General features: G+C 39.2%; 1 protein-coding gene across 1 annotated transcript in view; it reads right to left on the bottom strand.

Moving 5' to 3' along the window:
- Nucleotides 1–9423: 9423 nt before the first annotated feature.
- Tsf2 (transferrin 2) overlaps nt 9424–27926 on the bottom strand; it is a 41434-nt gene continuing 22931 nt past the window's right edge. The window contains exons 11-17 of the mRNA XM_067128713.1: nt 24031–24197; nt 14227–14493; nt 12967–13110; nt 12372–12543; nt 11503–11551; nt 11158–11218; nt 9424–11015 (exon numbers count right to left, since the gene is read on the bottom strand). Coding sequence (XP_066984814.1) covers nt 10891–11015; nt 11158–11218; nt 11503–11551; nt 12372–12543; nt 12967–13110; nt 14227–14493; nt 24031–24197 — 985 coding nt within the window. The 3' untranslated portion in view covers nt 9424–10890. The remainder of the gene's footprint in view (nt 11016–11157; nt 11219–11502; nt 11552–12371; nt 12544–12966; nt 13111–14226; nt 14494–24030; nt 24198–27926) is intronic.

The following is a 27926-nucleotide window of genomic DNA, read 5'->3' on the forward strand; positions in this document are numbered from 1 at the left end:
TGGCGTATATTAATAATAATCCTAACAAACGTGCGAATAATGATTAAAGACGAAGATAATGGTGAACAATGAAGAAAAAACTGTTGTTAATGAATGAAAATTAACGAAAAAAGATGAATAATGGCAAAAATTCTTACTCACCAAAATCTGATTAGTTCCTATCTTGTCTATTATTTTTGTAAAGCAGTCACTTGCATTAATTCATAGACAGTCAGGGGCCACCACCAAGAAGTGGGGAGGGGGTGAGGCCGGAAATATTAATAAAACAGACTACGCCACAATATGCGTTTGTAGTACGCCGAGCTGACAGAGGGAAGACGAAGACTTGGCATAGTCAGCTGTGAGACCGCGGCGACACAGAATTTGGCAGTCAGTCTTCATGGCATTAAAAGCCACAGATAGGCTCCTTTTGCACTGTGCCCCCGCTGTTCTTGTTCAAGGTGAGGGGCATCTGTTCCAGCCCGCCTCCCGTCAACGAGAGTTTTCAAGAGCTGTTCACATATTGTAGTATCCTCCTTCACAGGGCAAAAACCGATAATATTATTGGTGACTGAAAATTCTGTCAGTACAGCGCCCTGATGCTGAGGTCAGACTCCAAATATTGCTGATCTGGGGTGTGTTCATGTGTGTAGCGGCTGGAACAAACTGGCAGAAGTTCTATGTATTCATGGGCGTACACTAGAACAGCCCTCTGTCATGTTCCAGGTGTGGGGTTCGTGCCCAACAAGGCCTATACTGTTGTTCCTCCGTCAGACAACTTTCCCACAGCAACTTGGGTCCTCACAGCAGTTGCTGAATGCATGGAGGGGATGGCAGCTTTGCAGGCTGGTATTTCCTGGTCACTGAAGGTATGACAGTAGGCCAATGCCTAATTCTTCTTGCTTTCTTAGGTCACTTCCTCTTCATGGGGTCACTCCTTTGGAGGTATGATGTGATGTGTGCACAATGTACATACAGTAATTACTGTAATTACAGTTGTTTTATTTACAGTATCGATAGTTGTGACGCTAGTGCTTCACTTGAGTTACCTACGGTTTTTACCGTTATTGCAGTTGTTTTGCTTAAAGTGTCGACAGTTGTGACGGTAGGTAACTATTGAATACCCGACTATCGATACTTCAGGGGTTAGCGGTTACCCTATCATTAAAAATCTCAGCAGGATTTAAGGTTTGTTTTTTTATACTCGGCGTATGAGACGATCCCCCATTTTGGGGGAGATTTTTTAGGGTTAAAAGGATTCCATGTACGAGCAAATACGATAGTTCTCCTGTGACCAGACTGCCTTATAGACCACATTAATAGCCCCATCCCCAATTTGGAAAAACATTCCTACAGTACTTGAGGCTTCTTAACAAAGTTTTGGTGAGACAGGCCTAGGCTTTTGGTAATTCTAAGCCGGCGGTAGTTCTCCTGTGAATTTAAAGTCATTTTGTCCAGACTGACCTTATAGACCACATTAATAAGCCCCCATCCTCCCTCAATTTGGAAAAACATTCGTTAGGTTGGTATTTTTAGGGGTTTACTGGTTACAATTTTGCCGTATGCTAGGCTTAATGCCGTCTTAGACCTACCCCACGTTAGGTAAAAGTTGTTCAAAGGTCAATGACAGCTTAGTTACAGGTTCTTTTTTACCTTTTCTCCTAAAGGAAGTAAAATAACATAGACGTCAATTGCCATAGTCATGAAGAATTACCGTTCTTTTACCTTTTGACGGCATGAACAGCCATACTAACTCGTTTTCGTCCTCTTCCTGATATACCAAGTGTTCAGCATCGAAGGTATATGGCAATTCAGGCAACTAACTCGAGCGTGGGACGCCATATTGGATTCAAAATTGCCTTCAGCACTGACCTTACGACGACTTCACGTGGCTATTTTAGTTCGTATGGCAGTATCCTGTTGGTCATTTTGTTAATGAAGCTTAAATCTTTTGAAGGGTATTCTTAAAAGTTTAATTTTTGTTGTTAAAACAATTAAATACCGTTTGAATGGTTGCAATATTTCACCCTGGACTAACAAAGTTCCACAGGTTTGGAACCACTGGTAGTGATGGCAATAGGCTAGCGCTGGCTCCAGAACTGAAGTGACACAAGGGTTTGGATCGTCACATTCTGTATCACTATCACTCTTTTGGGGATAAACACACTCGTCCCCGTTTGTGTCACTGTCACTATCATCGCAATGATAATGAGACCGTTTTCTCTTTCTTTTCACACTAAGTCTGCTAGCCTTCCCTTCAAGTTTTCACTTTACATTCTTCTATTTACTATCAAAGCTTTCCTGTTTACCCTTCCACAGTAACATTATCACCAAGATCTACTAAAGAAAACGCTCGTAATCATCACTATCACCATCATCTGAACAGTAAACACCATTCAAATAGTTTTACACTACCCTGGAAGCCGCCAACATATGGACCTCTTCTTTTGCTTTTTTCCACATTAGCCTATGGGGACTGCTAGGCCACACCACACACTTCCATAGAACATATGTTGCCTAAACTCATCATAGCGGAAATATCATCGCTCGACAATTAATACTATCGCCGTTAATAGCGATAAAGTGTTTTATTTATCGCATATTCCTCGCACTTTTTGACAGTTCACGCAAGACGCAAGTTCACATGACAATAACACGAGTGGTGTCTTCACGTTTCTCGAATGATGAAACTTCTCTACAACGGCGCTCCAGAAAAATGGTGCATTGGCCGGTTCGCAAATTCCTGAGATATATGCTAGTATTACACCAGCCCCGGTTTTTTTTTTTTTTCATACCCCTAGGTTAGGTTAGGTTGGTATCTCTAGAGTAATTTTTAAGAGTGGGAAACATAATGAGATTATGTTCAAGAAAATTCTATGGTTGGTTTTTCAGACATGGCGTCCCGCTTTTTTTCAGGAAAGGTCCCAGTACTCCATCACATCCCGTTCACCGACCTATGAGGTCATTCAGCACTGAAAGAGAAACTGACAGTAAGGCAGTTTAAAAGGTTCCTCAACAACCTCGCAGTTGCACTGTGAAACAATTGTTAGAGAGGTTGGAAAGTCAGATGGAAGGAAAAGAATATGAACAGAGGTACATTAAAAGGAATGAAAGAGGTTGCATCTAGAGGCCGAAGGGACACTGCAAAGACCCTTAAGTAATGTCTACAGTGCACCATTTGAGGTACACTGACAGAACTAACCCCCTACAGGATACATTCGTATTACTCAGGACTTGAGATGCCTGCTTATAGTAGGCCTATACCATTTAGTCAACATTATTAATCGCCCTGGGAATTAAGCTTTCAAGTTTTTCCTGTCTTTTACACTTTTCATTCATGTGGTAATTTTCTTCATACATTTGTTTTCATTCATATTTATTATATGTTTCCAGTGACATGCTGTGTGTTCATATTTCACAACTGTGTTTATTGTTGGGCTCCAACTTTCAGTACCTTCCTCCTGGGATTTGTGTGCTTTTTATTTCTTACCTCCTTTGTATAGTTTTGTGAAGCTTTTTTGCATTCCTCAGTTCACTGGGTATTCATTTTACAGAAAAAGAAAACTATTGTGCCGGCTTTGTCTGTCCGTCTGCCCCCCGATCTTAAAAACTACTGAGGCCAGAGGGCTGCAAATTGGTATGTCGATCATCCATCCTCCAATCAACAAACATACCAAATTGCAACCCTCTAGCTTCAATAGTTTTTATTTTATTTAAGGTTAAAGTTAGCCCTAATCGTGCTTCTGGCAGCAATATAGGATAGGCCACCACCAGGCTGTGGTTAAAATTTCATGGGTCACAGCTCATACAGCATTATACTGAGACCATCAAAAGATAGATCTATTTTTGGTGGCCTTGATTATACATTGTAGTGGCTGTACAGAAAACTAAGTTGCTGGTTGGCTTTGCTTAGTGGTTTTATGGCTCAATTAGGGTGTCACTCAGTACCTCTTCATACCCTTAAACCTTCAGTCCCAATACTCCATTGTATGTTGGTTATAAACTATCTTGATATTTCAATCCTCTAAATGTCAACCCTCATAATTGGCTCTATGTAGCTATTATACCTCCAGGGAGACAACAATTTTGACTTCTTTCACCTTCCGTGCAGCAAAATTCCATTAGTATTGTCAAGCATCTTTTACTGACTTTCTAATGCTCGGTACAGTATTAGGTAAATTGCACACTTCCTGTGCATTTGCTCACCTCTCGATTTTTTCATAAATTTGGCATTTGCTGTCTTTCTCTTCCCTCTGGGTGACTTTTCATATACAAAAATTGTGTTAAATAAATGTCAATAGACATATGTACCAGAGAGGGAAGGTGGGTACAACAATGCATATGCACATGTGTACACAAACACGCTAACCTTAGGATAGTAGAAAGGTAGTAGGATGGACCAATTGGAAGTACTGTAGGGCCTAAAGCAATTGATGCTTAAAAAAGGAAAACCTAGCATGGAAAAGCAAAACTATTGATTTGGTGGCCATTGGAAGAAAATGTGCCTGTTGCTTTAGAGTACCAGTAGTTTATTGAATTGAACTGAATAGAGAATTTTGGCCAAAGATCAAGCACTGAAACAGAAATTGACAGTAAAAGGTTTGAAAGGTTTAGCAGGAAAACCTCACGTTGCACTATGAATCAATTGTTGGGAGAGGGTGGAAAGTAAGATGGAAGAGAATATGAAAGGAGGTACAGTAAAAGGAATGAATGGGGTTGCAGCTAGTGCCCAAAGGCAAGCTGCCAATGCCTACAGTGCACCACGAGGTGCCCTGATGGCACTACCCCACCACGGGGATACCAGTAGTTTAAATGCCAGACACACATTTACTGTATACTGAAATTTTCTTTAAAAAAACTGTACATTGTAATACTGTAAAAAATTTAGACACATGTTAATGTTGGACGTTGGAGAGTGGTGTGTGTAATTTACCTAAGAGCTCACCTTTTAGAGGTTAAGGACCCTTCCCAATAGTGAGATGTTTTACATAGCATTTATTACCACCATACTTGTTTTCAAGAAGACAATCAGCCCTGTCAACCACTCCTGCCAAGGAATTAAGTCCAAGAGGAATTCTGTTATATCATCCTCTGACTGCAAAGAAACTATGACCTTACTGGAAGTCATTCTGTCATTTCAACGATATTCTTGAAATTCATAAAGAGAAAGCTGAGAATACCCAAGTGTAGAAAATATTACTGATATGACTAACATATGCACAGAATATTAACTGATTAGACTAATTTTTACTCAACCTCAGTGCAGCAACAAAAGGATAGTTATTGTAACCTCCACTAACTAAGACATAAGAATTTACTTGGTTTTAAGTCTGAAAATATATAAACCTACTTTATCCTACATTTGAATTTGGTCAAAAATGATGATAATAATACAAAACATCAATTACTTTGGCATTAACCCCAATCTTTATTTTTTCAGAATATATATTACTCACAAACCTGGAGAATGAAAACAAACAGTAAAACATTCTGCAGCTAGAGCAGAAAATTACTTTTATTCTCAAGATCACAAAAATGTGTACCAGTTGATGGAAATCAGGTGAATTACAAAAGTAAAATGAATACTTTTATCTTAAAAATAAACAAATATGTACAGGTTGATAGAAATTTCAGTTACGTAATAAGAGAAATAAAAACAATCGCCCAACTTAATTTCATGAAGCCTATATTTATACAGGGAATGTTCTTGGTCACAGCAAACTTTGGCAAACTCTAGACAACCACAAAGCCTTTCAAAATTGGCCTAATGACTTTTTATGCAAGAAAATACTGTCTAGGCAACTATGCTTCAACTGTACTGCGAAATCATCAAGACTCATGTTTCATGTACTAAACATACAAAAGTTTGTTTGATTTGTAAAAAAAATTTATTATGTGTAACTCCCTAGTGTTTAAGTTTCTCTAAGAAGCCAATGTGACTCGATGAATTCAAACTATTTTATGAGACCCCAAAATCTTCAACCTTAAAAATTAAATGCATGCTAAAAATTTATGTGATTTTGTAAACAAACGTTAGTTTGTTGATGAAACTTGCAGCATCAAATTTCATCATACATTGCACAAATTATATATACATGAAAGTGACAAAATTCATTTTAATTTGGACCTTGTGAACTTTACCTGATTTTCTAACAAACATTAACTTTTTGATGAAATTTATAGCGTAAAATTTCATCACAAAATATAAAAGAATTATATATACAGTAAAATAAGTACCTAAATTCATTTTGACATAACCTTTTGAGATTCTGATATCTAACAAAGTCATGCAAATTTCATCCCTTGTATTTCAGATGAAATCAAAGGATGCCATATACAAAAAAAAATCTTTAAAAATCCATAAATATGTTGACACTGGGTAGCACTGGGATGACGTCTGGGGAGTAATGGGAGATGGTTTAACTTGAATCTCCCATGAAAGTAGGGGCTTATCGAAGATAGTAATACAAAAACTTCATAAAAAAACATTAACATTTTTGCATATTATTCCTTATTTATACAATAATTGATATTAACAGCAATACTATATATATCTGTAAATACTGTTGGAAAGGCAATTTATCATACTTTTTCATGGCACAACAACAGTTTTAAAACCTCAATGTTTATGTCATTACTGTATTTACAAAAATTAAAGAAATTTGTTCTTCGCTATCTTCAATGCATCCTTCTGCTCATTTTGTTTTCTATTTTGAAAGATAGTACAATAAGGTAAAATCCTTTGGCTTCAAAGTAAGATATTAAAACCACCAACCTATCATATATCATTTAAAAAACCAATAAAAGTAAATTATCTCTAAGATCGCAAGTGGAAACCCAGAACAGAAAGTGTTTTAATGATAAATTTTCTTTTATCGATAAATTTTAGAACCATTACAGTGTCTAACTAGCTACTACAGAATAAAAAAAAACTTAGTTCATGAACTTCACAATCATGGCTTTGCAATGCATACCTGATCTTGAAATGTATGAAAAGAAATGCATGAAAAATACTGTATGTACAGCACTCCCAAAATAAGAAAAGGTGAAAAGAGTATGGTGACATGAGGAGAAAATAATGAATAATCCTACAATAGCGGATGATCAGACAAGAAGATCAAAAGCAATTCTGCAAACATCAGTCATTTTGGAATACAAAAAAGTATTCTAAAAATTTACAACAATACTACGAAATCAATTCAAGTTTACATACGACCCACTTTGGCCATTAGGCTTAGGGCTAGAAAAACTTATTTGAACTTAATTTGTCTTGTATACAGTTTCTAGTTTTTTGATTAGTGATGATTGCAAAATCACAATTCAAGACAATATTTCAAGATCTAAGAATTCTGTATAAAACCAAGATATACTGTACATAAATCTGCTATTCTTACATAATTAAATGTAGTCAAAGTACAAAATAAAATTCACACAAAAACTATTCGTAAGCCTATCTCATAAGGTTAAACTTTAAATCTAATTTGAAAGTTTATGTTTTACAAAATACAATTTTATAAAGAAAATCTACAAGAAATTCAACATTATTAGCTGTCAGAGATGTACAGAACATCAAAGAAAATTATTTCATTTTACTGCATCGCCTAACAGTAAACAATGATTATAACATAATGATATAAAACTTGTACTCAAGTTTCAAGTAACACCAAACCATAACCCTACATATGACATTTCAAAATAATACCACAGGCTTGTGAATTTTCTTTGAAGAAAATCTGTCAAAAAATTATTTCACCAACTATTACCCCCTTTACTTCATGTCCTTGCATCTGCTATTATGTATATATAATAATTTACTTCAATAGTCTATTATTCTTACTGTTTTTTTTTTTTTTCAGTTTTATTTATGTAATTCTATCTTTGAGGGAACAACACAGGCAGTCCCCGGTTTATGATGGGGGTTCCGTTCCGATGCCACATCGTAAGCCGAAAATCGTCATAACGCAAAATATCGTCGAAAATTGTAAGAAAACCTTACTGTTTTTTCTTCAGTTTTATTTAGGTACTTCTATCTTTGAGGGAAACAATACAGGCAGTCCCCGGTTTACGACAGGGGTTCCGTTCTGACACCACTTTGCAAGCGGAAAATCATCATAACCTGAAATATCGCCAAAAATCGTACAAAAACCTTACTGTTTCTTTTTCTTCAGTTTCATTTATGTAATTCTATCTTTGAGGGAAACAATACAGGCAGTCCCCGGTTTACGACAGAGGTTCCGTTCCAACGCCGCACTGTAAGCTGAAAATCACCGCAACCTGAAATATCGTCAAAAATCGTAAAAAAAACCTTACTTTTAATCATTTGGGTGTCTTGTAAATAACGTAAACTGCATTTTTATTTATTGAGTTTTCATCAAAAAAACCTCCAAATTTTGACCATTCTGTCCTTTTGGAGCTACAGTTCTTCCACTGGATTGGCGTTGTCGGCATCGTAACCCGGGAAATAATTTTTCATGAATATATTTGAAGAGCGTCGTAAGCTCAGAACATCATTAGCCAAGCCTGTCATAACCCGGGGACTGCCTGGGAATATCCTTCAAGAAAAAAAATAAGAGCTTATAAAGTAATAGAACAGTTTAACACAAACACATCACTGTTTATCAGATCAAGCAAATGAGATTCTAGTGTAGACTAACGTACACATATGTAACAAAGAAGAAAACAGGAAAGCATTGCAATGTAAAAACAAGGAAGAAAAGGGGCAAGAATATTATTGTATAACAATTCTAAATGAAAAAATATCACGAATGCACACAGGCCTGGACTTAGGATTAGGTAATGGGATTAAAGCCTCATTTCTAAATTTTAAGAGTACTGAAATGCATCCACCACTTATTGTTGCAATGTTTTTGAATTCTTTTCACACTTAAGAAAATGTGGAAACAGTGATGGATTACAGTATATATTCAAAATACATTGTATCATTAATATCAACTGGAGTCCATCAGTATCTCAACTTTCACTTTAATCCTACTCTCTTTCTCTTTTTAAAAGGCTTGGAAAATCAGTGTGCCAGCATGTGATGTGCAAGGTTGAATGCCCTTAAAAGCTTCAAAGTTTCATCTCACTACCTAATCCTAAGTCAATCTCTATGCATGCATAATGATTTTTTTGTTTTATTCCTTCTTATTTGTTTGTTGTTTATGATGTGATGAATTTGTTATGGTTTTTTGCCGCTTTTCTTCCTTTACATTTATTGTTATCCAGTTTTCATTTTCACTAAATATGTTTGCCTTTGAAGGAAATATGTGCTTTATTCATAAAGTGTTAAAGTTTTAACTAACAAACTTTAATGAATGTAAACCTAACCTGATGAAAATTCAATCATCTCAAATCTAAAGAGGGCCTCAAATGATACTCTCTGGATGCATTTAAGTGGTAGAATATTGTAACATCATAACACTGGCAAATAAGGTAAATAATACCTTAATGAAATGCTTGTTGTCAGTCTCAGTATGTGGACATTTACACCACATTGCAAACACATCAAAAGACATTCATCTGATGTCATATGAAATTACTGTACTTTCAACTATTAATACAAAAATATGCCTAACAAGGATTCAAAAAGTAAAGTGCTTTGCATCAGCTGAGCTATGCATCCCTACCTAACATCAAGTCATCCTTAACTGCAAGTGATACTAAAGGATATTTGCAGCATCCTTGGTTCCCAGCTGCACTGCTTTCTGCCTTTCACTTTCCCCTCTATTCCCTGTGGTCTCTTCTCAATTAGGTGTCCAACTTCAACTGTGTCTTGCCCCAATTTTCAAATTGCATTTAATTACACATCCTTTGGCTGAGCTCTATGAGGGTACTGAGATATGACTCGGTGGTCCTGTTGAGCTATATAATCAAGTACAGTGCCTAGCATCCACTAAACATGTGAGATTCAATAAAATCTTTTACACATACATACAACAATATAAATTCATTAGCGTTTGGAAAATCCAAGCTTTCCACAATTAACTTGAAATGATATAAGCTGTCAAGTTGATCTAGCTGCCCATTATTTTACTTTACTTAACTGGCTTTCAACTCTCAAGAGCAATATCACATTACATGGACGGAATTTTTGAAAACTATGGCTAAACTGGGGTATTACATCTCAAAAGCAATATCACATTACATGGACGGAACTAATGAAAACTATGGCCAAACTGGGGTATTATACCACCAAGGTACAGTATATGGCTCTTCAAGGTTACATTTGTAGTAATATTCTGACCTAAGAAGCCTTCCTCCTTGGTTCAGTGTGTAAACATAATTTTCTGAAAGCTTTATATGTAGAACAAGTCAATAATTTAATTTTAGCTTCACCAAAATACAGTAACATATTAAAGGGATTTCAACTAATAATTCATATGATCAGCTAATAGATAAACAACTGCTATTAAAAGCACCTACTTGTGAACTTTAATATGTACAACCCTGTACTGCTACATATCAAATGTGATAAAAATCTTTTTTATCTAAATCATGTTTTAAAAAATTTCGATAAGATATACAATACAATATTTGTTAAGTCTTGTGTTCAAATTTTCTGAGAGTTATCCCTGGTTATACACCATCCTTATTCGCAACAGTGGACGACCAGCCTATAAAACTTAGAAAAATAGTGCCCGTCTTATTTCCCCATTCATATACAATACCTGCAAATACTGATACAGCATTGCTAAATTCTACTTTATAATTAATACATTTATGCCATACTCAACTCATTCTCAAAATCAATGTATGAATATTTATTATTATTATTATTTCTATAACTCACACGTTACATACATTCAAATGGAATGAGTCTGAAAGGTCTTTGACTTGCAGTTATGTGATGAGAAGAATTGGAGCAAACACAAAGACTTAGATGAGATGAAACTGAGTTGTGGAAGTCAAAAATCATGTATTTTTCCACCACAAAAAGTTCAAAGCCAACGTGAAGGCTATCAAAACAGACGACAGCAGCACAGTGCTTCCCTTGGCAGTGCAATCTACTTCATAACGGGCATTCAGGAACTCCAAACCTGTAATAAAAACGTTTAAATTAAACTTCCTGTAAAATACATACAACCTATTTCAAGTACACAATGTCAAGAACAACTTAGCTTTGAGAGAGTCCTACTTGATTACAATGACAAATACTGTATTTAAAAAAAGACAGCTTACCCAGGTAGGGATGATAATGTTGCTCCTCACGCTCCAATGGTACTAGCTGTTGAGTTGCATCCTGGAACAACAACGACAAAACTATTATCTAAAGCCTGCCAAATGCACCCCTCACGCTAATACTGCGAAAAGTTTTACTATCTTATACAAACTCCAATCTGTCCCATAAACCTGAATTTTCCATTATCACTATCACAAGTTATAATGCATTCCAATATCATGTTCCTTAACCAGTCAGAACATGATCTGAACATTCATATTTAATACTCCCACATCAGAATCTACTATCCCAATACAAAACGACCTTAAAATAGGATATATAGAATCAGCTTTAATTTTCCTTACCTGGAAAATGAGATCAGCATATGGTTCATCTGAATGATACATCTTGAAGCTGGAAAACACATGTAAAATTAATGAAAAGCTTAATGACAATTATGTTCATGTTCCAGTAAAACCTAACTAAACTTCCAACTACCCATACCAATAGCAAGGCAGTGCACAGTGCATAACAGAGAGAACCGAAGAATCTTTGCTTGTAATCTCCCTTACCAATTCAGTCCACAGCTGTGCTGCTATCTGACCATAACTATTCACCCAATTTGCTTTGGGCTCTTCCCACTTGGCTGTCCAACTTCTTTGAATATAACTTTCTCCATTTTTCATTTCTCATTTACAAGCAGTTCCTAAGGGTACGCCTTGGGAGAGTTCAGTGTGGCACAGTGGTCTCATCACTATTGAATTTTCTAACACCAATAATGCAATTACAATGTAATGTATTCATACAAAAACTATCACAAAGGTTATTTACATTTATTACTTGTAGCAGATGAACTGCGAGACCACTAAATAGAAAGCACACCTTTGCCAAGGCTACTAGACAGTGAAGAAGACATAATTAGCAGTCCGATGCAAATATTGCATTCTGTCTCCTTTCACAGATATAAAGAACCTCAAAGGGTTTCAATGTTTAACTCAGACTAAAATGTCCACAGTCACCACAACCCTACTGAGGCCTCACTATGCTTCTTACTCAAAATTTATAGTGCATATCTAATACTGTCTGGAATTTTGATTGACATATACATTTTAAACTTGTGTCTAGAAGCTGACCCAAAGTTAGTGCTGTCAAAACCAAGCTAAAATTTATGCACAGTATACAAACAGCAATCCTGACATTTTCACAGTAATCAACAAAACAATTTTTTACTTACTTCCATTCATCCTCAGAATCTCTACCAAAGTGTTGCTGAGCATACAAAAGAAGATTAATAAAGGTCGCAACTTCTGTCTCATTGTACTGGTAGCTTCCTCGTGTTACAACAGCATTTGACCTCACTGTGCCCAAGTTGCAATCTTCGTACTCTGTTACTGGTGCTCTAGTACCTTAGAAAACCACATGAAGTTACTTACATTAAGAGGACAGATTTACCAATAAAAACTAAACTCAATTTTCAAATTTTGCCAATTTTTTGTTGCGTGCACTATTTACTCAAAAGCTTATTTTAACGACAATTATATGTTATCAAGCTTTTCAACATTTAACTTTACGATAACTTATTTGTTACCCTAGAGGGCAACACAGTTTTGAAACTGAGAAACTTTCATGACACTAACGTCAAGAATGTCTTAACTCCTTCAATACTTGAACAATATGCTACAGCTCACAGGTAAAACAGCGATGTCCTATGTATTCCTATTATATTTGTTTTTTCATATTACTACCACATCAATTTATTTGACAATACCTCATTTTTAATGTTAAATCATGTATAGGGTTAAACATCTTCAGCAACCATCAAAACTTACCATCTCTACAGGCAAGCTGATAGTCCGAGGTCAGCTGATTTCTAGCCCACCATTCTCGGCGTCTCCCGTCCACATTTTCTCTTACTGTTGTGTGCTTGAGGAAAGCTATGTTTCCACCACCTTCAACAAGGCATCTAAAAGCACCTGAAAACAAACATCTTTTTAATGATTAAATTACATAAAAGAGTACTGAATAAAAGTAGTTTTCTTAGCTTGAAATTGAATCCACCTTCTGTTTAAGCAGTTCCAATCATTATGCTAACATTTGCATTATTTTGAAATAAGATGGGATTGTAGTAATCTACCATCTTTACTGTTCACATCTGGTTTGCCACTCACACAGATGTTTAATAAGTTCCTTATGCTTCGGTCTACATTGAACACTTTCAGTCTGAACTCCCATTTGCTCCAGGTCCCCTCTATCTCCATGACTTTTCTACAGTCCGTTAGTTATCACCATCCTATTAATTCCATATTTATTGCTTCTGTAACTGATCGCCCTTGCCTGTCCTGATCATATACAAACCGTCAAAATTTGTTTTTAACTTGCTGAACATATTTTTAAGTTGTTTCTTCATTTGTAATACAACCTTTCAGAGGACCTCAATCCATGACTCTATATTTTGTAGCCCCACCTAATCCACATTATATTCTTAGTAAATGCTTGTGCCTTTACTGCTAAAGAGACACTGGTCTTATGCAAACATCATAAATTTTTGGGTGATTTTATTAATAGCACTCTTGTTTACCAGTATTCAAGAAATATCTGTGTATTTTACACATTCAGTTGCATACACGCTCTCTCTTTTGTTGCCCACTCAATATCATCTCCAGGAAACATGATCTCACCAGAGTAACTGGAATGTTTAACCTCATCCAGAGTAACTGCAATGTTGAACCTCATCCAATGTTTGCCTATCTTATCATCCTTGTCCCTCTCCCCAACATTAGCTGCTACTTTGGCACACTGATAATCCCTTACTCCAAATAAACTTTGCAATTCTGAAGATTTTCCTGAGCCCATCTGTTATATCCAATACCCCATAAACACTTTCACCCCTTCACCTAACAAAGGGCATCAACATGGCCACCTAAGAGAATGGGCTTTCTCCTTTGCTTCTTTTCTAGTTGCCCAAAACCTTGGTTTTGCTTACACATATTTCAAACACTCTTTTATCCATTTAATGATATGCACAACATCAGGAACGAAAAACAGCCAATAATACCAAGATATATTGACTCACCTTACGTAAAACTTACCAGTAAAACCATAGAACGGCTCACTGTGGTCTCTGGCACAAAAGCCAGAGCCAGTGCCTCTGCACAAGTGGCAAAGATTTAAACGATTTGTGTTGTGGCGATAGAAGGGATTTAATGAGCCCGGGGCACATGATTTCTGGAAATACTCTGAGGCAGCTCTGACAGAATTACAACTATACTGTCTGATAAGATTGTTGTTCAGGAGATATGCCATGGGCACAACCCAGCCACCTCCATGCATAACTCCTGGATGGCAAGTCATCTTGTCTGAAATAACAATAAAGTGATTACTGTATAGTACTTGGCTACATGAAATTAACCCATAGGAAATGAACAGAAAGAAAATGACAAAAAGCAATGCAGCTGGGGCAAAGAACCTTTAGTGATGCCTAAAATGTGCCACATGTATGGTACACTCCAGGTCATATCCCATTAAAGGTCTACTACAAATACTACAGTTGATTCCACTACTGTACATAAAAAAACTTACACAAATGACTTTTATAATCTACGACAATGATTAACCCTTCAAACGCCGAGCCTCTATTTACAAAAGTGTCTGCTGTATGCCGGCGGGGTTTGGGAGTTAGCGCCCGAAGCGGAGCGCCGAAGCGGAAAGAAAGTTTTTTTCAAAAAATCACAGCACACTTAGTTTTTAAGATTAAGAGTTCATTTTTGGCTCCTTTTTTCTCATTGCCTGAAGCTTAGTATGCAACCATCAGAAATGAAAAAAAATATTATCATATATAAATATTGGAATATATGACAGTGCAAAAAAAAAATTTCATATATAATTGTATACAAATCGCACTGTGAGCAAAACAGTTAAAGCTAATGAGCTATTTTTTTCTTTTCATTGCATTGTACACTAAATTACAATGATTTTGGTATATAACAAATTGTAAAACGATCAAAGCAACACAGAGAAAATATTATCACAAAATGATGCATGAATTCAAATACGAGACGTAAAAAGTTATTTTCAAAAATTCACCATAAACCAAAATATTGTGCTAGAGACTTCAATTTGTTGCAAAATGAAGGTAAATGGTTGAATATTACTAGAATGTAAGAGTTTTAGCTTACAATTGCATTTCTGGATCGGGTCCCGTGTCAGCCGATGAAAAAGTCCATTCAGCACTGTATTTCTAGGTAATTCCGTTACTAGATGCAGAGAAAGCTAAATGAAATGCTGGAGTTACTACCCCCAGAGGCAGAGCTCCATCAGATGGAGTGGGTGTATGGAAAAGAAAGTGAACTACAAAACACAGAACCTTATCTATAGAATCCCAAGGTCAAAAGTCCCGCGGGAGAGTGCCGTTACACAAACCCATGTACCACCGTGGACCTTTAAAACACACGTAAATCGCACATTCCATTTCAACGCTTAAGCACCATCGTTCACACGTTTTTTCGTTGTGCTTTTAATCTTGTGCATTTTAAGCTCGTGGCTTCTCACAAGGTCTTTCGTCACCTAAGTTGAGTACCAATGTTTCGTTTTTTTTTTTTTTTAGTTGAGGCGATTGAGGCTCCTTATTTCCCTTTAGTTTAATAATTAAAGGGATTTATAACGCCCGTCTCGATCTCCTCTCACGGCCTCATAATGACCTCCATCTTGGCAGTTAGGCGTGATCTTGGGTCGCCTGTTTTCAATCTTTTCACGGTTCCTCTTCGTGTTTAGGAGCATTTTCCTTTTCATGAGGTCTAATTAGTGATTTTGAAGTTGACTAACGTTTATTTCCTTTACTTCGAGTTGAGGCGTGCGGTGTTTGGCGTCGGGCTTCCCCCTCGAGCCTATTCGCCTTTTATCAATTCATTTACATGCCTTATTTTTGCCCTTCCCTTCTCGTAGCTTCTGGGAATTTTATTTACGTTTGTACTTTTAAGTTTTTTTGTTTCCCCTTTAACCCAGTGTTGGATGCATTGATATTTGGTGATTATCATGGGTTTCTTTTGTTTCGAGGTGGCCATTTCCTTCAAGTCACATCGATTATTTAGGTATAGTCCTCCTCTTGTTTTGTATTGATGATATTTTTCTTTATGGGTTGGTGTGCTTTGGTTTTTCCTTTTTGGGAGCGTTAGGCTTTGCCCCCTTTTTCCATAAAAGGGGAGGATGGTCGTTCATTCTTTCGTTCACATGCCCTTCTAGGGTTTGTGTTCGTTTTTCCATGCGGCGCTTTCATAAGTTTTACCAGGGTCTTCTCCTTTATATTCCCTTCCTGTTTGACTTTCACGTCAGGCTAATAAGCCTCGTTAAGCTGGAATAGCGGGAGACCCTCATGTTACTTCCTCTCTGTTTCGGCTTTTCGCGTAGGCTAATGAGCCTCTTGGTTAAGCTGGGATTGCGAGGCTTCATGTAGCCTACCTAGTTTGGTATTTACTTAAGGTTAGTTCTAGTTTTTTTGTAGTTATGTCGACCCATCCTTTTCCTAGCCTATGGCCTGTGCCCCTTCCTCTGCATGGTTGGCCTCTCTTTGAGATGCAGTCGTGACTTTACCTTTGTTTATTCTCTCCCTCCGAGGACTGTTAGTGGCCGGAGAGCTTCCTCTCCTGTCCATCTTTGGCCATGTTTATCTCCCTGTTTCCCAGCAGAGGAGGTTGTCCCTGTTCCTCTCCTGCTTCTCCCGCGTTTGCTGGGTAGCGACTCGAGAATCAGCGTGTGGCGGGAGGACACCGCGAACGCCGGATTGTGCATTCCCACTCTCTGTGCGTTCCTTTTCGGTTCTTCCTCTGGGGTTCCCATTCCTCCTTCATCGTCTTCTCATTAATACGTTTGAATTTAGCGACCTCCGGTTCAGTCCACTAATAGTTGCCAGTTAGAGCTTTCCGCCTGACTGTCTTCGTGTTGGGCTCTTGACGTTCCCTGACCTTAGCCCCAACTGCACATCTTCTATCAGACGTATTCACTTGCTTCCGCTCCAGCGGTTCTAAGCGTTGCTCGGTCTTCACGTTATCACTGTTTATAATATTACAGATTTGCTGGAATACACGCTTTCTCCGAGACAGTTTAACCTTCCCATTCATTCACTTTGTATTATCCGTCACTTGCTAAGGCATGTTACTCCAGCTAGTTCCGGTAAATTTGTTTAACTTTATTTATTATTATTATTTGCTTGTATGAGTTTTACAGGTTACCTCGGATCATTCGGCTGGTTTCACGACTTGGTTTAATACTGTGTTGCTCGACTCTCCGGCACCTTACACGGTGTACTCATAATCTCATACTCTTGCCACAGGTGATGCGCTGCCAAGAGAAGGGTGCTCCGCGGCCCTCCATCAGGCCAAAAGCTGGCCCGCGAAGTTTGTCGGTCTCACTCGGATGTGCGGTCCGTGAGGATCTTGTTATTTTGGCACCACAGCGGATGTGATGTTTACTACGCTCTTTCACGAGCAGGCTATCGATGATTCGGTAGAGTAATCATGCATCTTTCCTTAGCCAACTATAATGTTTATAATTTTATAAATTCCCTCCGCGCCCGATCAGGCGCCGTGTTTCTCCGGCGGGCTGACACGCAAGCCTCGTGATTGCCGATTCAGGCCGCTTAAAGTCTGGGTTAAGCGGCTTTGGGCGCAACGTAGGAGCTTCAGCAATCTACATACTCTCGAAGGACATTTGTAATGTCCTTTTCAACGCAGATCACAGCTTCTGTCACCGGCGAGGTTGCTGCTCCGTTGATTGCGGGATTGGGGAGGTGGCCAGCCCTCTCCAGGCAGTTCGGCTGTGGCGCCCGGGACAGCCGCAGACTTCGATCCGGCCTTGAGTCTCGAGCATTATCCCAGGCATCAGGCAGGTAAGGGGGTAGTGAGGCCAGGTTCTTCACTGTTTATCTCCTTCTTCCTCTGTTGCTTCTTTTAAAGGCTTCTCTAAATCTTCATGCCTTTCCGGGCACGTCTTCTATTGCCCCGAAGGTGAAGTCCTTTAAAAAGAAAACCTTACCTACTCCGGCAGACCGATATGGGGTCCCTCCGGCGGCGGCACGGGCAACGAGCCCCGTTCCGTCGACGAGTACAGCCTCCCCTTCCGGGTCCCAGGCGGAGCCTCAATCACGTCAGGTAGTTCCCCCTCCTCCTTCCTTGGATACACTTCAGTTCTTTGAACAGTTCCTGAAAGAATCGACACGAGGTTTGAGAAGATCGGCGCGAGGGTAGACAGTAAGCTGTCTGGTCTTGCTTCTTCTCTTCACTCCCTTCCCGAGGAAGAGGTGGAATCCTCAGCTTAACGTTCTAGGCATTCTGTTCCTGACCCTTCCTCTCCACTCCCTTCGATCTAGGGAATCCTTGGCGTCTCACCCTTTATGCTCCCGAGTGCGAAGGTACTCTTACCATAGAGGGTTTAGGCACGAGGAGAGTGGAAGAGTTAGAGGACCTATCCTCCCGGACCTGACATCTCCCTACACTGGTTTTGCCAGGCTGAAGGGAGAGGTTTGGAATTTGGAATACGATGAAGTCCCTAAGGAGACGGTCATCTATCCTAGGGACCAAGCCCGAGTCGTCTTTGATGAGACCCTTGCGGAGTGGCAAGCGGGAGAACACTAGCTCACCAGCTAAGGGAGTGTTCACTGTGTGCTCTCAGTGATGTTCTCCTTCTCCCTTGCCCTTCCAGTGGCCTCCCTATTGCCAGGCTTGCTTTGAAGGTAAACCCCTTCCTCTCATCTCCGTGAGGCGGACCTACATGTCGCTAGTATTTGAGCTGCTGAACTGGAAGGAACCCTAATCGTTCGGTATGACTAAACTGACAGACTACGCCTCTGATCTGTTCAGTGGAGACGGCTCCTAAAAAAGATCAGTCGCTCTTGAAACAGAGCTGATACTGAGAAGGCTCGCCAGGTCTTTGAACTCTTTGGTTTGTAGGCTTAGCGCTATGGCACAGTTTACAGAAGATCCATTGTTCCAGGTCTTGACGAAATCTCTCTTGGCGAGTTTTCAACAAGATCTGTTTGACTTTATGACTGCCCGACTGGCCTGCCGGAAGCACATCTTTTCAGCAGCCACAGTTCGGCATAGACCTAATAAGCCTATGTAGAGTTAGATCTGGGGTGCTAATCTTTTCCCACAAGAGATTGTTTGATCTTATCACAGGGCGGCTAGGGTCAATCAAGCCTCCGTTCCCGTTGGGGCCTGCCTATAAAGGCAGTCTGAAAATCTTGCCAGCCCTCCACCAAGTCCAGTAAGAAATTTAAGCATGGCATCTTCAAACCAGTCCCTTGGTCCAGGATTCCTTTACAAAAGTCAACCTTGACCTCTTCCTCCCATCCTCCACCTCAGTATGTCCTGAAGTAAACCCGGCACATCAGTCTTTGGCTGCTCCTTCCTATCTCATAAAACTTTAATCCGCCATATGAAAGTCCCAGGAAATTGCGCCCAGACAATCAACCCAGTGCCAGCCCGTGGCCAGCTCGGAAGAGGAGCCCGGCTCCTCCCAGGAACAGGGAGGTAGAGGAAGCCAGAGGAAGCAATCACAGGACCCGATGACGCGCCATCCTGTGGGCGGAGGGCTGTATCATTTTCCGAGCTCGGTGGACCTTCTGTCCCTGGGCTCAGAGTATAGTTTCAAGGGCCTGGGGCTGGAGTTGGATACGACAATCCCCTCACCAGTCAGGATTTTATCAGGCTACGACCAGGATCTCGAGGACTTTGTGGAGGATCTCCTACAGAAACAGGCTATGAGAAAGTAGAGGTCTCTGAAGTTCCAAGGCAGGCTCGGTGTTCCAAAGAAGAGTTCCAACAAACGGAAGTAATTCTGGACTTGTCCGTCTGAATTCCTGCATTCGTTGCGACAAGTTGGATGCTTACTGTCTCTGAGTTAGGACCCTGCACCCGTGGAGCCGTAACCACCTCTCTAGATCTTTCCGACGCCTATTATCACGTCCGGTTGCGAGAAGGTTCTCCCCCTTTCTGGGGTTCAGGCTCGGAAGGCAGGCATATTCCTTCAAGGTGATGCCTTTCGGCACTCAACATAGCCAAGGATTTTACCAGAGTTGACGAACTGCGGTCGTACGGCAACTCGATCTCAAGAGGATGCGTGGCGCGTGTCGGCGACTGGATCATCTGGGCATCGAGCGTCGGAATGCGAGAGAAGTTACATCCGTGGTGAGTGGGCTTTCTAGAATCCTTGGGCTTCGATCAACAAACAAGGAGAAGTCCGCCTGGTTCCCAGCAGTTGTTTTCAATGGCTAGGAATCCGAGTGGGATCCTGAATTCTCTAGCTCTCTCTTCCTCCTCCCAAGAGGAAGGAGATAGCCAGAGCAACCAGACAGTTTCTCAAATCCAAAAGGGCCTCTCGGCGGACCCAAGAACGAGTCTTGGGCTCCCTTCAGTTAACCGGTGACAGACCTGTTGCTGAAAGTGAGGCGAAGGATATCAACAGAAGTGTGGCGGAGTCGGGCAAATATCAGTCTCAGGGGACAAGTGTCTCTGATTCCCCACATCTTGAAGAAGCGACTCCGTCCTTCAGTGCGTCTGTCAAGAGCCTATCCAGAATCAGTCCCCTTCAATTTCCTCCTCCCGAGCGTTGGTTATCCACACAGGCAGCCTCCTTAAAGCCCAGGTGGGAGGATATTCTCAACACCAAGTACAGGGGACTTGGTCCCTCATGTTCCTTGATTCCATATAAATGTTCTGGAGGCCATGGCGGTCTTCCTTACATTGAAGAAGCTACTTCCCCCCAAGAAGATTCACATAAGGCTAGTTCTGGACAGGCGCCACGTTGATCACTGCATAAACAGGAGAGGTTCAAAATCAGGCAGGATCAACCCAGGTAATATTGCACTTTTCTCCTTGGCTTGCAAAGAACAAGTGGCACCTATCTGCCACCCATCTTCCTGAGTCCGGGCGTCGTAGCAGATTCTCTCTCCAGGACAACTCCTCGGTGAGTGGTCCTAGACAGGGTTAGTTCAATTGGATCTGCCAACTAGTTCCGGGTCTGGAGGTAGGTTTGTTATGTAGCTCAACAAGCTCCCTCATTACATGGCTCTAGCCTGGACCCTCCAAGCTCTCTTTTCACGGACGCAATGTCATTGGATTGGAACAGGTGGAAGGTGATCTATCTGTTCCCTCAGTGAGCTTGTTGTTGAAAGTCCTCCTAGGCTTCAGGGACGTTCAAGGGTCAAACAGCTCTAGTGGCTCCCTGCTGGCCAGAGGCAGCTGGTTTCCTCTTCTACTAGAACTGAAACTTCGCCACATCCGAATCCCAGTCGAAACTAACACAAGTAGTACAAACTCAGACTGTGTCAGCTTCATCAAAAAATCCAAATGCCCTGGCTTTGTGGACTTTATGAAGTTTGCGGCTCAAAGGGATACTAACGTTGATCTGTCAATACCATGTTCTTAGAATCAGATAAGCGGGCCTCACTCTTAAATCAGTGCGACTCAGCAATTAAACTAGCACTCTTTTTAAAGAGAATCTGAGGCTACAGTGTGTGTTCATTGTAATCTCCTTTTTTAGATCACTGTTTGAGAAGGTTTAGCCGCTAGTACTGTTACTACAGTCAAATCGGCTCTACGTAAAGTGTTCTTGTGGTTTCAAATTGGCCTCACAGACCCTTACTTTTCTTCCATCCTAAAGCATGTACGTCTGAAGCCAGTAATCCCGTCCACACTCACGGTTTCTAGTTTCTAAATGGCGTGTTGAAGTTAACCTCAGATATCGATAATCAATCCTGCCCTACCTTTCCTTGTTAGAGACGTTGTTTTTAAGTTAGCCTGGCCGGATTGCTAGAATTTCGGGCTGTCTCTGCACTCTAGGAACCCAACCCGTCGACTTCCTTCCATCAGGAGGTTTTGCTGATTCTCATTTACCTTCCTGGCCAAAATGAAGATCCATAGCATAGGTGGTGCGCCTTGGAAAATTCTTCCTCTGCCTCTAGACCTGTCCCTGTGTCCAGTTCCTTACTTTGAGAACTTATTTAGACAGGTCCTCTCCCATCTCTTCTGGGACACTCTCTTCCCTTCAGGAAGGAGAGGTAATCTCTCTATGTCTGCTATTAGACAACAGATCCTTTACTTTATCAAGCAGGCTAACCTGACTCAGTCCCAAAAGTTCATGATATCAGGCTGTGGCCTCAGAAATTAATTACTTCCATTACATAGTTTCACGGATCTTTTCCAGGTACCGGTTGGAAGTCACCCTTGGTTTTCAACGTCACTATTTGAAATCCTTAGAAGAAGCTCTTAAATTCTCAGCAATCGCGGCAGGAGTGTTGTGTATCCCTCCTCTGGTTCCCTTTCTGATTCCTAGTCATTTCCTCCTCACTGCCTCCAGTTATCCCCTTGCAGGTCAAACAGTCAGGCTTGTGACTTCTCCACCTGGCTATGTTATCCATGTATTTGTCTAAATGACACATTTAAGTTATAAGGTTTTCAATATTGTATAGTTATTTTGTTTATGTGCTTTTTCACATTGTCATGTTAATTTTAGCTAACATCAGTTTCTTTTGTACATTATTATTATTATTTACTAGTGATTGAAAAGAAAGTTTCTTTTTGGACCTTGATCTTTTGTTCCCATAGAAATTTTTATCTTTTTAGTTTAAATTATGTTTATTTCTCTATTAAATTTTCATCGGCTGACAGGACCCGATCCAGAAAAGGGATTTTGACGAAGGAAAAATCTATTTCTGGAAGAGAGGACGTGTCCTGTGTTTCCCCACCTCCACCATGTGTCCACTCCATAGTAAACATCATTCTAGTGGGGTGCTGCTTTCATGGAGATGCGACTAAGCGGTGTTTTGTGTGCTGTCATGGGTGAGTACATGGGTTTGTATGCTTGGCACACCTCCTGTGGGACTTTTGACCTTGGGATCTCTATAGGATGGAGTTCCGTGTTTTTGTAGTTCACCCTTTTCCATACCGACTCCATCTGATGGAGCTCGCTCTGGAGTAGTAACTCCAGCATTTCATTTAGCTTTCTCTGGTATCTAGCAGCAGGGTACCTAGAAATAAGTGCTGAATGGACTTTTCATCCCGGGTGACACAGTCCCCTCTCCAGAAATAGATTTTCAGCAAATCAAAATCCGCTTTACGACCATTTCGGTCAAAGTCAAAGTTGACCGAAGGTTGAAATTTCGGCACTTATCGTGATTTATATGAAATAAATTGATAAAAGCTACAACCATGAGTTATTTTTTGTTGTATTCTAAATGAAATTGTGCACATTTTCATATATAAAATGTTATGTAATGTCTAATAGAAAACTGTGCAAAAATTACGACCAAGTGACTAAAGAATTTCTGAGATTTTCAGCAGTTAGCTGATGCTTTCTTTTGGGATAAGAAAGAAATTCATGCATGCGCAGCTGGGTCGTGCTTGTAAACAAAACAACAGCATGATCCGTGAACTCCCAGCATCCCTCAAGTGCGATTGGAAATTTTTCACAAGAGGCCTATAAGTATTTTCATGAATATAAAAAGCTTTTTGTAATCGACGTATTTTCACGTCCACTTGGCAACAGACAACTTTTATGCGACGTAAAATATATCCAGTTGGCGTTAAAGGGTTAAAAAAGTGCTGTACTATATACAAAGAAAATGTTACCCACAAACTGATAAACTTTCAGCTCGCCACTCAAAATGTGAGTCAGTGGCCGTCTTCAACCTACATTATAACTACTGTACTGAGATTACCATGAAAGAATATTTCCTACAGAAAACCACTGAAGTATACACTTTTACTCTTATTCCTGAGAGCATATACAGTACTGTACAATCAATTGGTAAATTTTAATGTCCTGAAAAAGAACATAACATACCTGATAAACTTTGCTAAAAATCTTTATATCCTATGATTCCTCATAAGATCAAAACCCACCTTTTAGATAAAGGACATCTGTGTTAGCATCATCCTCCTTCGTAACAGCAACAACATAGTATTCAAGTGTCTCCAGGTTATACTGTTCAGCCATGATAGGAACAAGGTCATAATTCAAACCAGCACTGTAGATATCACCAGCTTCAAAAACTGCAATGTCAGCCTCACTGAAATAAATTTTGATGCCAATGAACATTTTATAAAAGTAATTCTTGCCACAATGGACAAATTGCTTATCATATCTCGTATGAAATGGAAAAAGAGAGCCACCTAAGGCAAAGAATTATGTAACAAATATGTATAAAGATAAAACAATAAACAATCCAAAAATAAATTTACAATTGCAGTTATCAACAACGAAAGAGCTAAAAAAATTACAATTAAATAAAAATCCAAAAGGAAAGGCAACAAACAAGAAATAAACAAAGGAAATGAACTTGAATGAATTAAAAATTCCATCATGAATCACACTATTTCTGAATTGCCATTTTGCACCAAGTTTTCTAACTGAAGCAAAATGAATGCTGAGTACCACAAAGAAATTTTTTAATTTATGCTAAAATACAATTGCTCTGCTCATGGCAAACCCAATGATCATATTAAGCCAAATTAACTTTGCAATAACCATAGCCACACCCATTCTTGGTGACAGAAAGGAAGTACAGTACTATGAGTGACTGTGCAGGCTCATCTGTAAACCATCAGTTGGTAGTAACTTCCCAGCTTATTCCATCATGTGTTATTATGGCTAAAAACAACACTGAGTTTCTCCCCAGCTTTGTTCTGGCAGTTCAGAAATATGCATTCCATAATGCTTTTTCTAATTCAATCAATTTCATTTCATGTATTTATCGTGTAATTTATTTTCTTTCATTTTTCCTTTAGAGGGGAGTGAATATTAGCATTATCTGATAGGCTGTGCTACCCAATACCCTACAACTATTAAGACTTATGATTTCTCTCTACTGAATTAAGCTTTCTTCACTCTGTGCTCCACTTCATGAACTTCATTTCACTTTGATATCTTAATAAGTTTTCATTCGCTGACTACGGTATAGGAATACATCTATTTTGTGTAAAGCGTTCTAGCTTTAGATTTGATGTTGCCTTCTTCAATATTTCAAGTGTTTTTATTAATTTCCTTTTTCATCAATGTTATCATTTGAGTTATCTATCATATCTCCTATTTTCCTTATAACAAATACATTGTGTGCTATTTACTGTAACTGATATCTGTAATAACTACTTGTCTCCTAGCAATGTAAGTATTGCCAGCTCACTGTTTGTATGCATATATTATTTAATATATCTTTGTGGGAGGTAGTATGTAATTATTGGCTTTGCAGTATAAAAAAACTGCAATCTCAATAAATTTTGCATTTTACCTTGACATACAAACCAAATGTCTTCATGGATTACCTTAAGCAAAATCTAGCCTGGTCATTGAAGCTTGGTAACAAGGTCATTAACTAGCACCAGATGTGGGAGGGGATGGAGGAAACCCCATTCATTAAAGTATAAGTGTCACTCTTTCATTTGGCACAAGGACACATGTGGAATTATGAAAGGCAATGTCATGTATGTCTATCTAGGTAATGTGTAAACTATCTTGTCTATCTAGGTAAAGTGTAAACTATCTTGAAATCATGATTTGTTCCTAGAGGAATAAAAACCTCTGTCTTTTATATGGAGACTGCATTCCTTACATGATACATTTGTCTGAATAACATGACTAGCGTTCTTCCCACCAAGAAATACCAGCTTCCTGGTCACTTCTATGAACAGATGAGGGATGACTTTAGTAGCCACCTATACAACTAATACTGTACAGTATATGTAAAGCCAAAGCTAAAAGGGCCCTGTGCCAGAGTTTAGCTTGTGTTCAGCCTTCTTCTGGGAAAAACAGAACTCTGGTTTTCCATGTGAGAGGGGGAGACCAGCTCAGGTAGCAATATCATTGCAAAATTCCCACATAATAATGCTCTACCACCCATGTCACTCAGATTAAAAGAGGTAAAGGAATTCTGACAGTATCAGGCACAGGCAATCGATAGCCTAATCTACTGATGAAGTTCCACCAGAACACTAAGGACCAAGAAATGTATCTGACTATTAGTCCTCACCTGGGACATGGGGATGTCATCCCCCACTGATGATCTCCTTTTGCCAGAATGAGAGTGGTTTTCTTAGATGCTTCTTTCTTGTCTTGCCAGTACTAATGAACAGCTGTTAACACTTGGACCTAAGATGTCAAGGCCTGTGTAGAGATAGCATTGCAAAACTCTCACCTGACCAATAGCATATAGTCCCAGTCCTACAAAGTCTCACGGGGAGAGGATTAAGTCTTCATTCTCTCATCATGAACTGATGGGTTTTGAGTTTTTGCACTGAACTCAAACCAGACAGGTGCCTAGAGGAGGGTTGTGAACCCATCAGGTAAAGAAATGCACCTAAAATGGCTAACTAGTCTCTCTCTCTCTCTCTCTCTCTCTCTCTCTCTCTCTCTCTCTCAACTGCATCTACTCCTTATGTCACTGTTTACTGAGGACTACTACCGCAGTGGTAGTACACAATACAAGCAAGGCATTGTCACCCTTTGTAGTAGCAGTGGTTCAAAGGGTACAGATATATGTTGCCTCAAGGCAGATCATTGCCTAATTAACCCTCTAACATGACCTCTATTTACAAAAACATCTCGTATGCCGCGTTAGGAATTAAGCGCCAACCAGAAAAAGTTTTTCAAAAATCACAGCACGCTTAGTTTTTAAGATTAAGAGTTCATTTTTGGCTCCTTTTTCTTGTCATTGCCTGAAGTTTAGTATGCAACCATCAGAAATGAAAAAAATATAATTCATATATAATAAATATATGACATACGAGAAAAAAATTTTCATATATAATTGTATACAAATTGCGCTGTAGGCAAAGCGGTTAAAGCCTAACGGGTTATTTTTTCTTTATGTTGTACACTAAATTGCGATGATTTTGGTATATAACAAATTGTAAAACAGTCAAAGCAACACAGAGAAAATATTATCTAAAATGATGCATAGATTCATGTAGGGCGTAAAAATGTTTTTAAAAATTCACCATAAATCAAATATTGTACTAGAGACTTTCCCGTTTGTTGAAAAATACGGCTAATTGATTGAATATTACTAGACTGAAGTGTTTTAGCTTACAATTGCAGTTTTTTACCATTCGGTCAAGTTAAAGTTGACCGAAGGTCGAATTTTTCTATTTATAAGTGATTTATATAATATTTCAAAACTGATAAAGCTACAACCATGAATTATTTTCTGTTGTTCTACGTAAATTGCGCACATTTCATATATAAAAGTTTATCAACGACTAATTTAAAACGATGCAAACATTACGACAGCGTGACGAAAGAATTTCTGAGATGTTAAGCGAGTTACTGTAGCGCGGAACGTAAGGGAAAAAGTTTTTTTTCAGAAATTCACCATAAATCGAAATATTGTGCTAGAGACTTCCAGTTTCTTGCAAAATGAAGGTACATGATTGAATATCACTAGAATGTAAGAGTTTTAGCTTATAATTGCATTTTTCAACCATTTCGGTCGAGTTAAAGTTGACTGAAGGTTGAAATTTTTAGCGGATGCTCGTGATTTATGTGAAAATATTTCAAAACTGATAAAAGCTACAACCATGAGTTATTTTCTGTTGTATTCTAAATGAAATTGCGCACATTTCCATACATAAAACTTTATGCAACAACTAATATAAAACGGTGCAAACAATACGACAACGTGACGAAAGAATTTCTGTAGGCGGATGTAAGGAAAAGTTTTTCAAAAAATTCACCATAAATCAATATGGCACTCAGACTTCCACGTTTGTTTGCAAAATGAAGGTAAATGAATGAATATTACTAG

This window comes from Macrobrachium rosenbergii, chromosome 27 (genome assembly GCF_040412425.1).
Source record: "Macrobrachium rosenbergii isolate ZJJX-2024 chromosome 27, ASM4041242v1, whole genome shotgun sequence".
Taxonomy (NCBI): Eukaryota; Metazoa; Arthropoda; class Malacostraca; order Decapoda; family Palaemonidae; genus Macrobrachium; species Macrobrachium rosenbergii.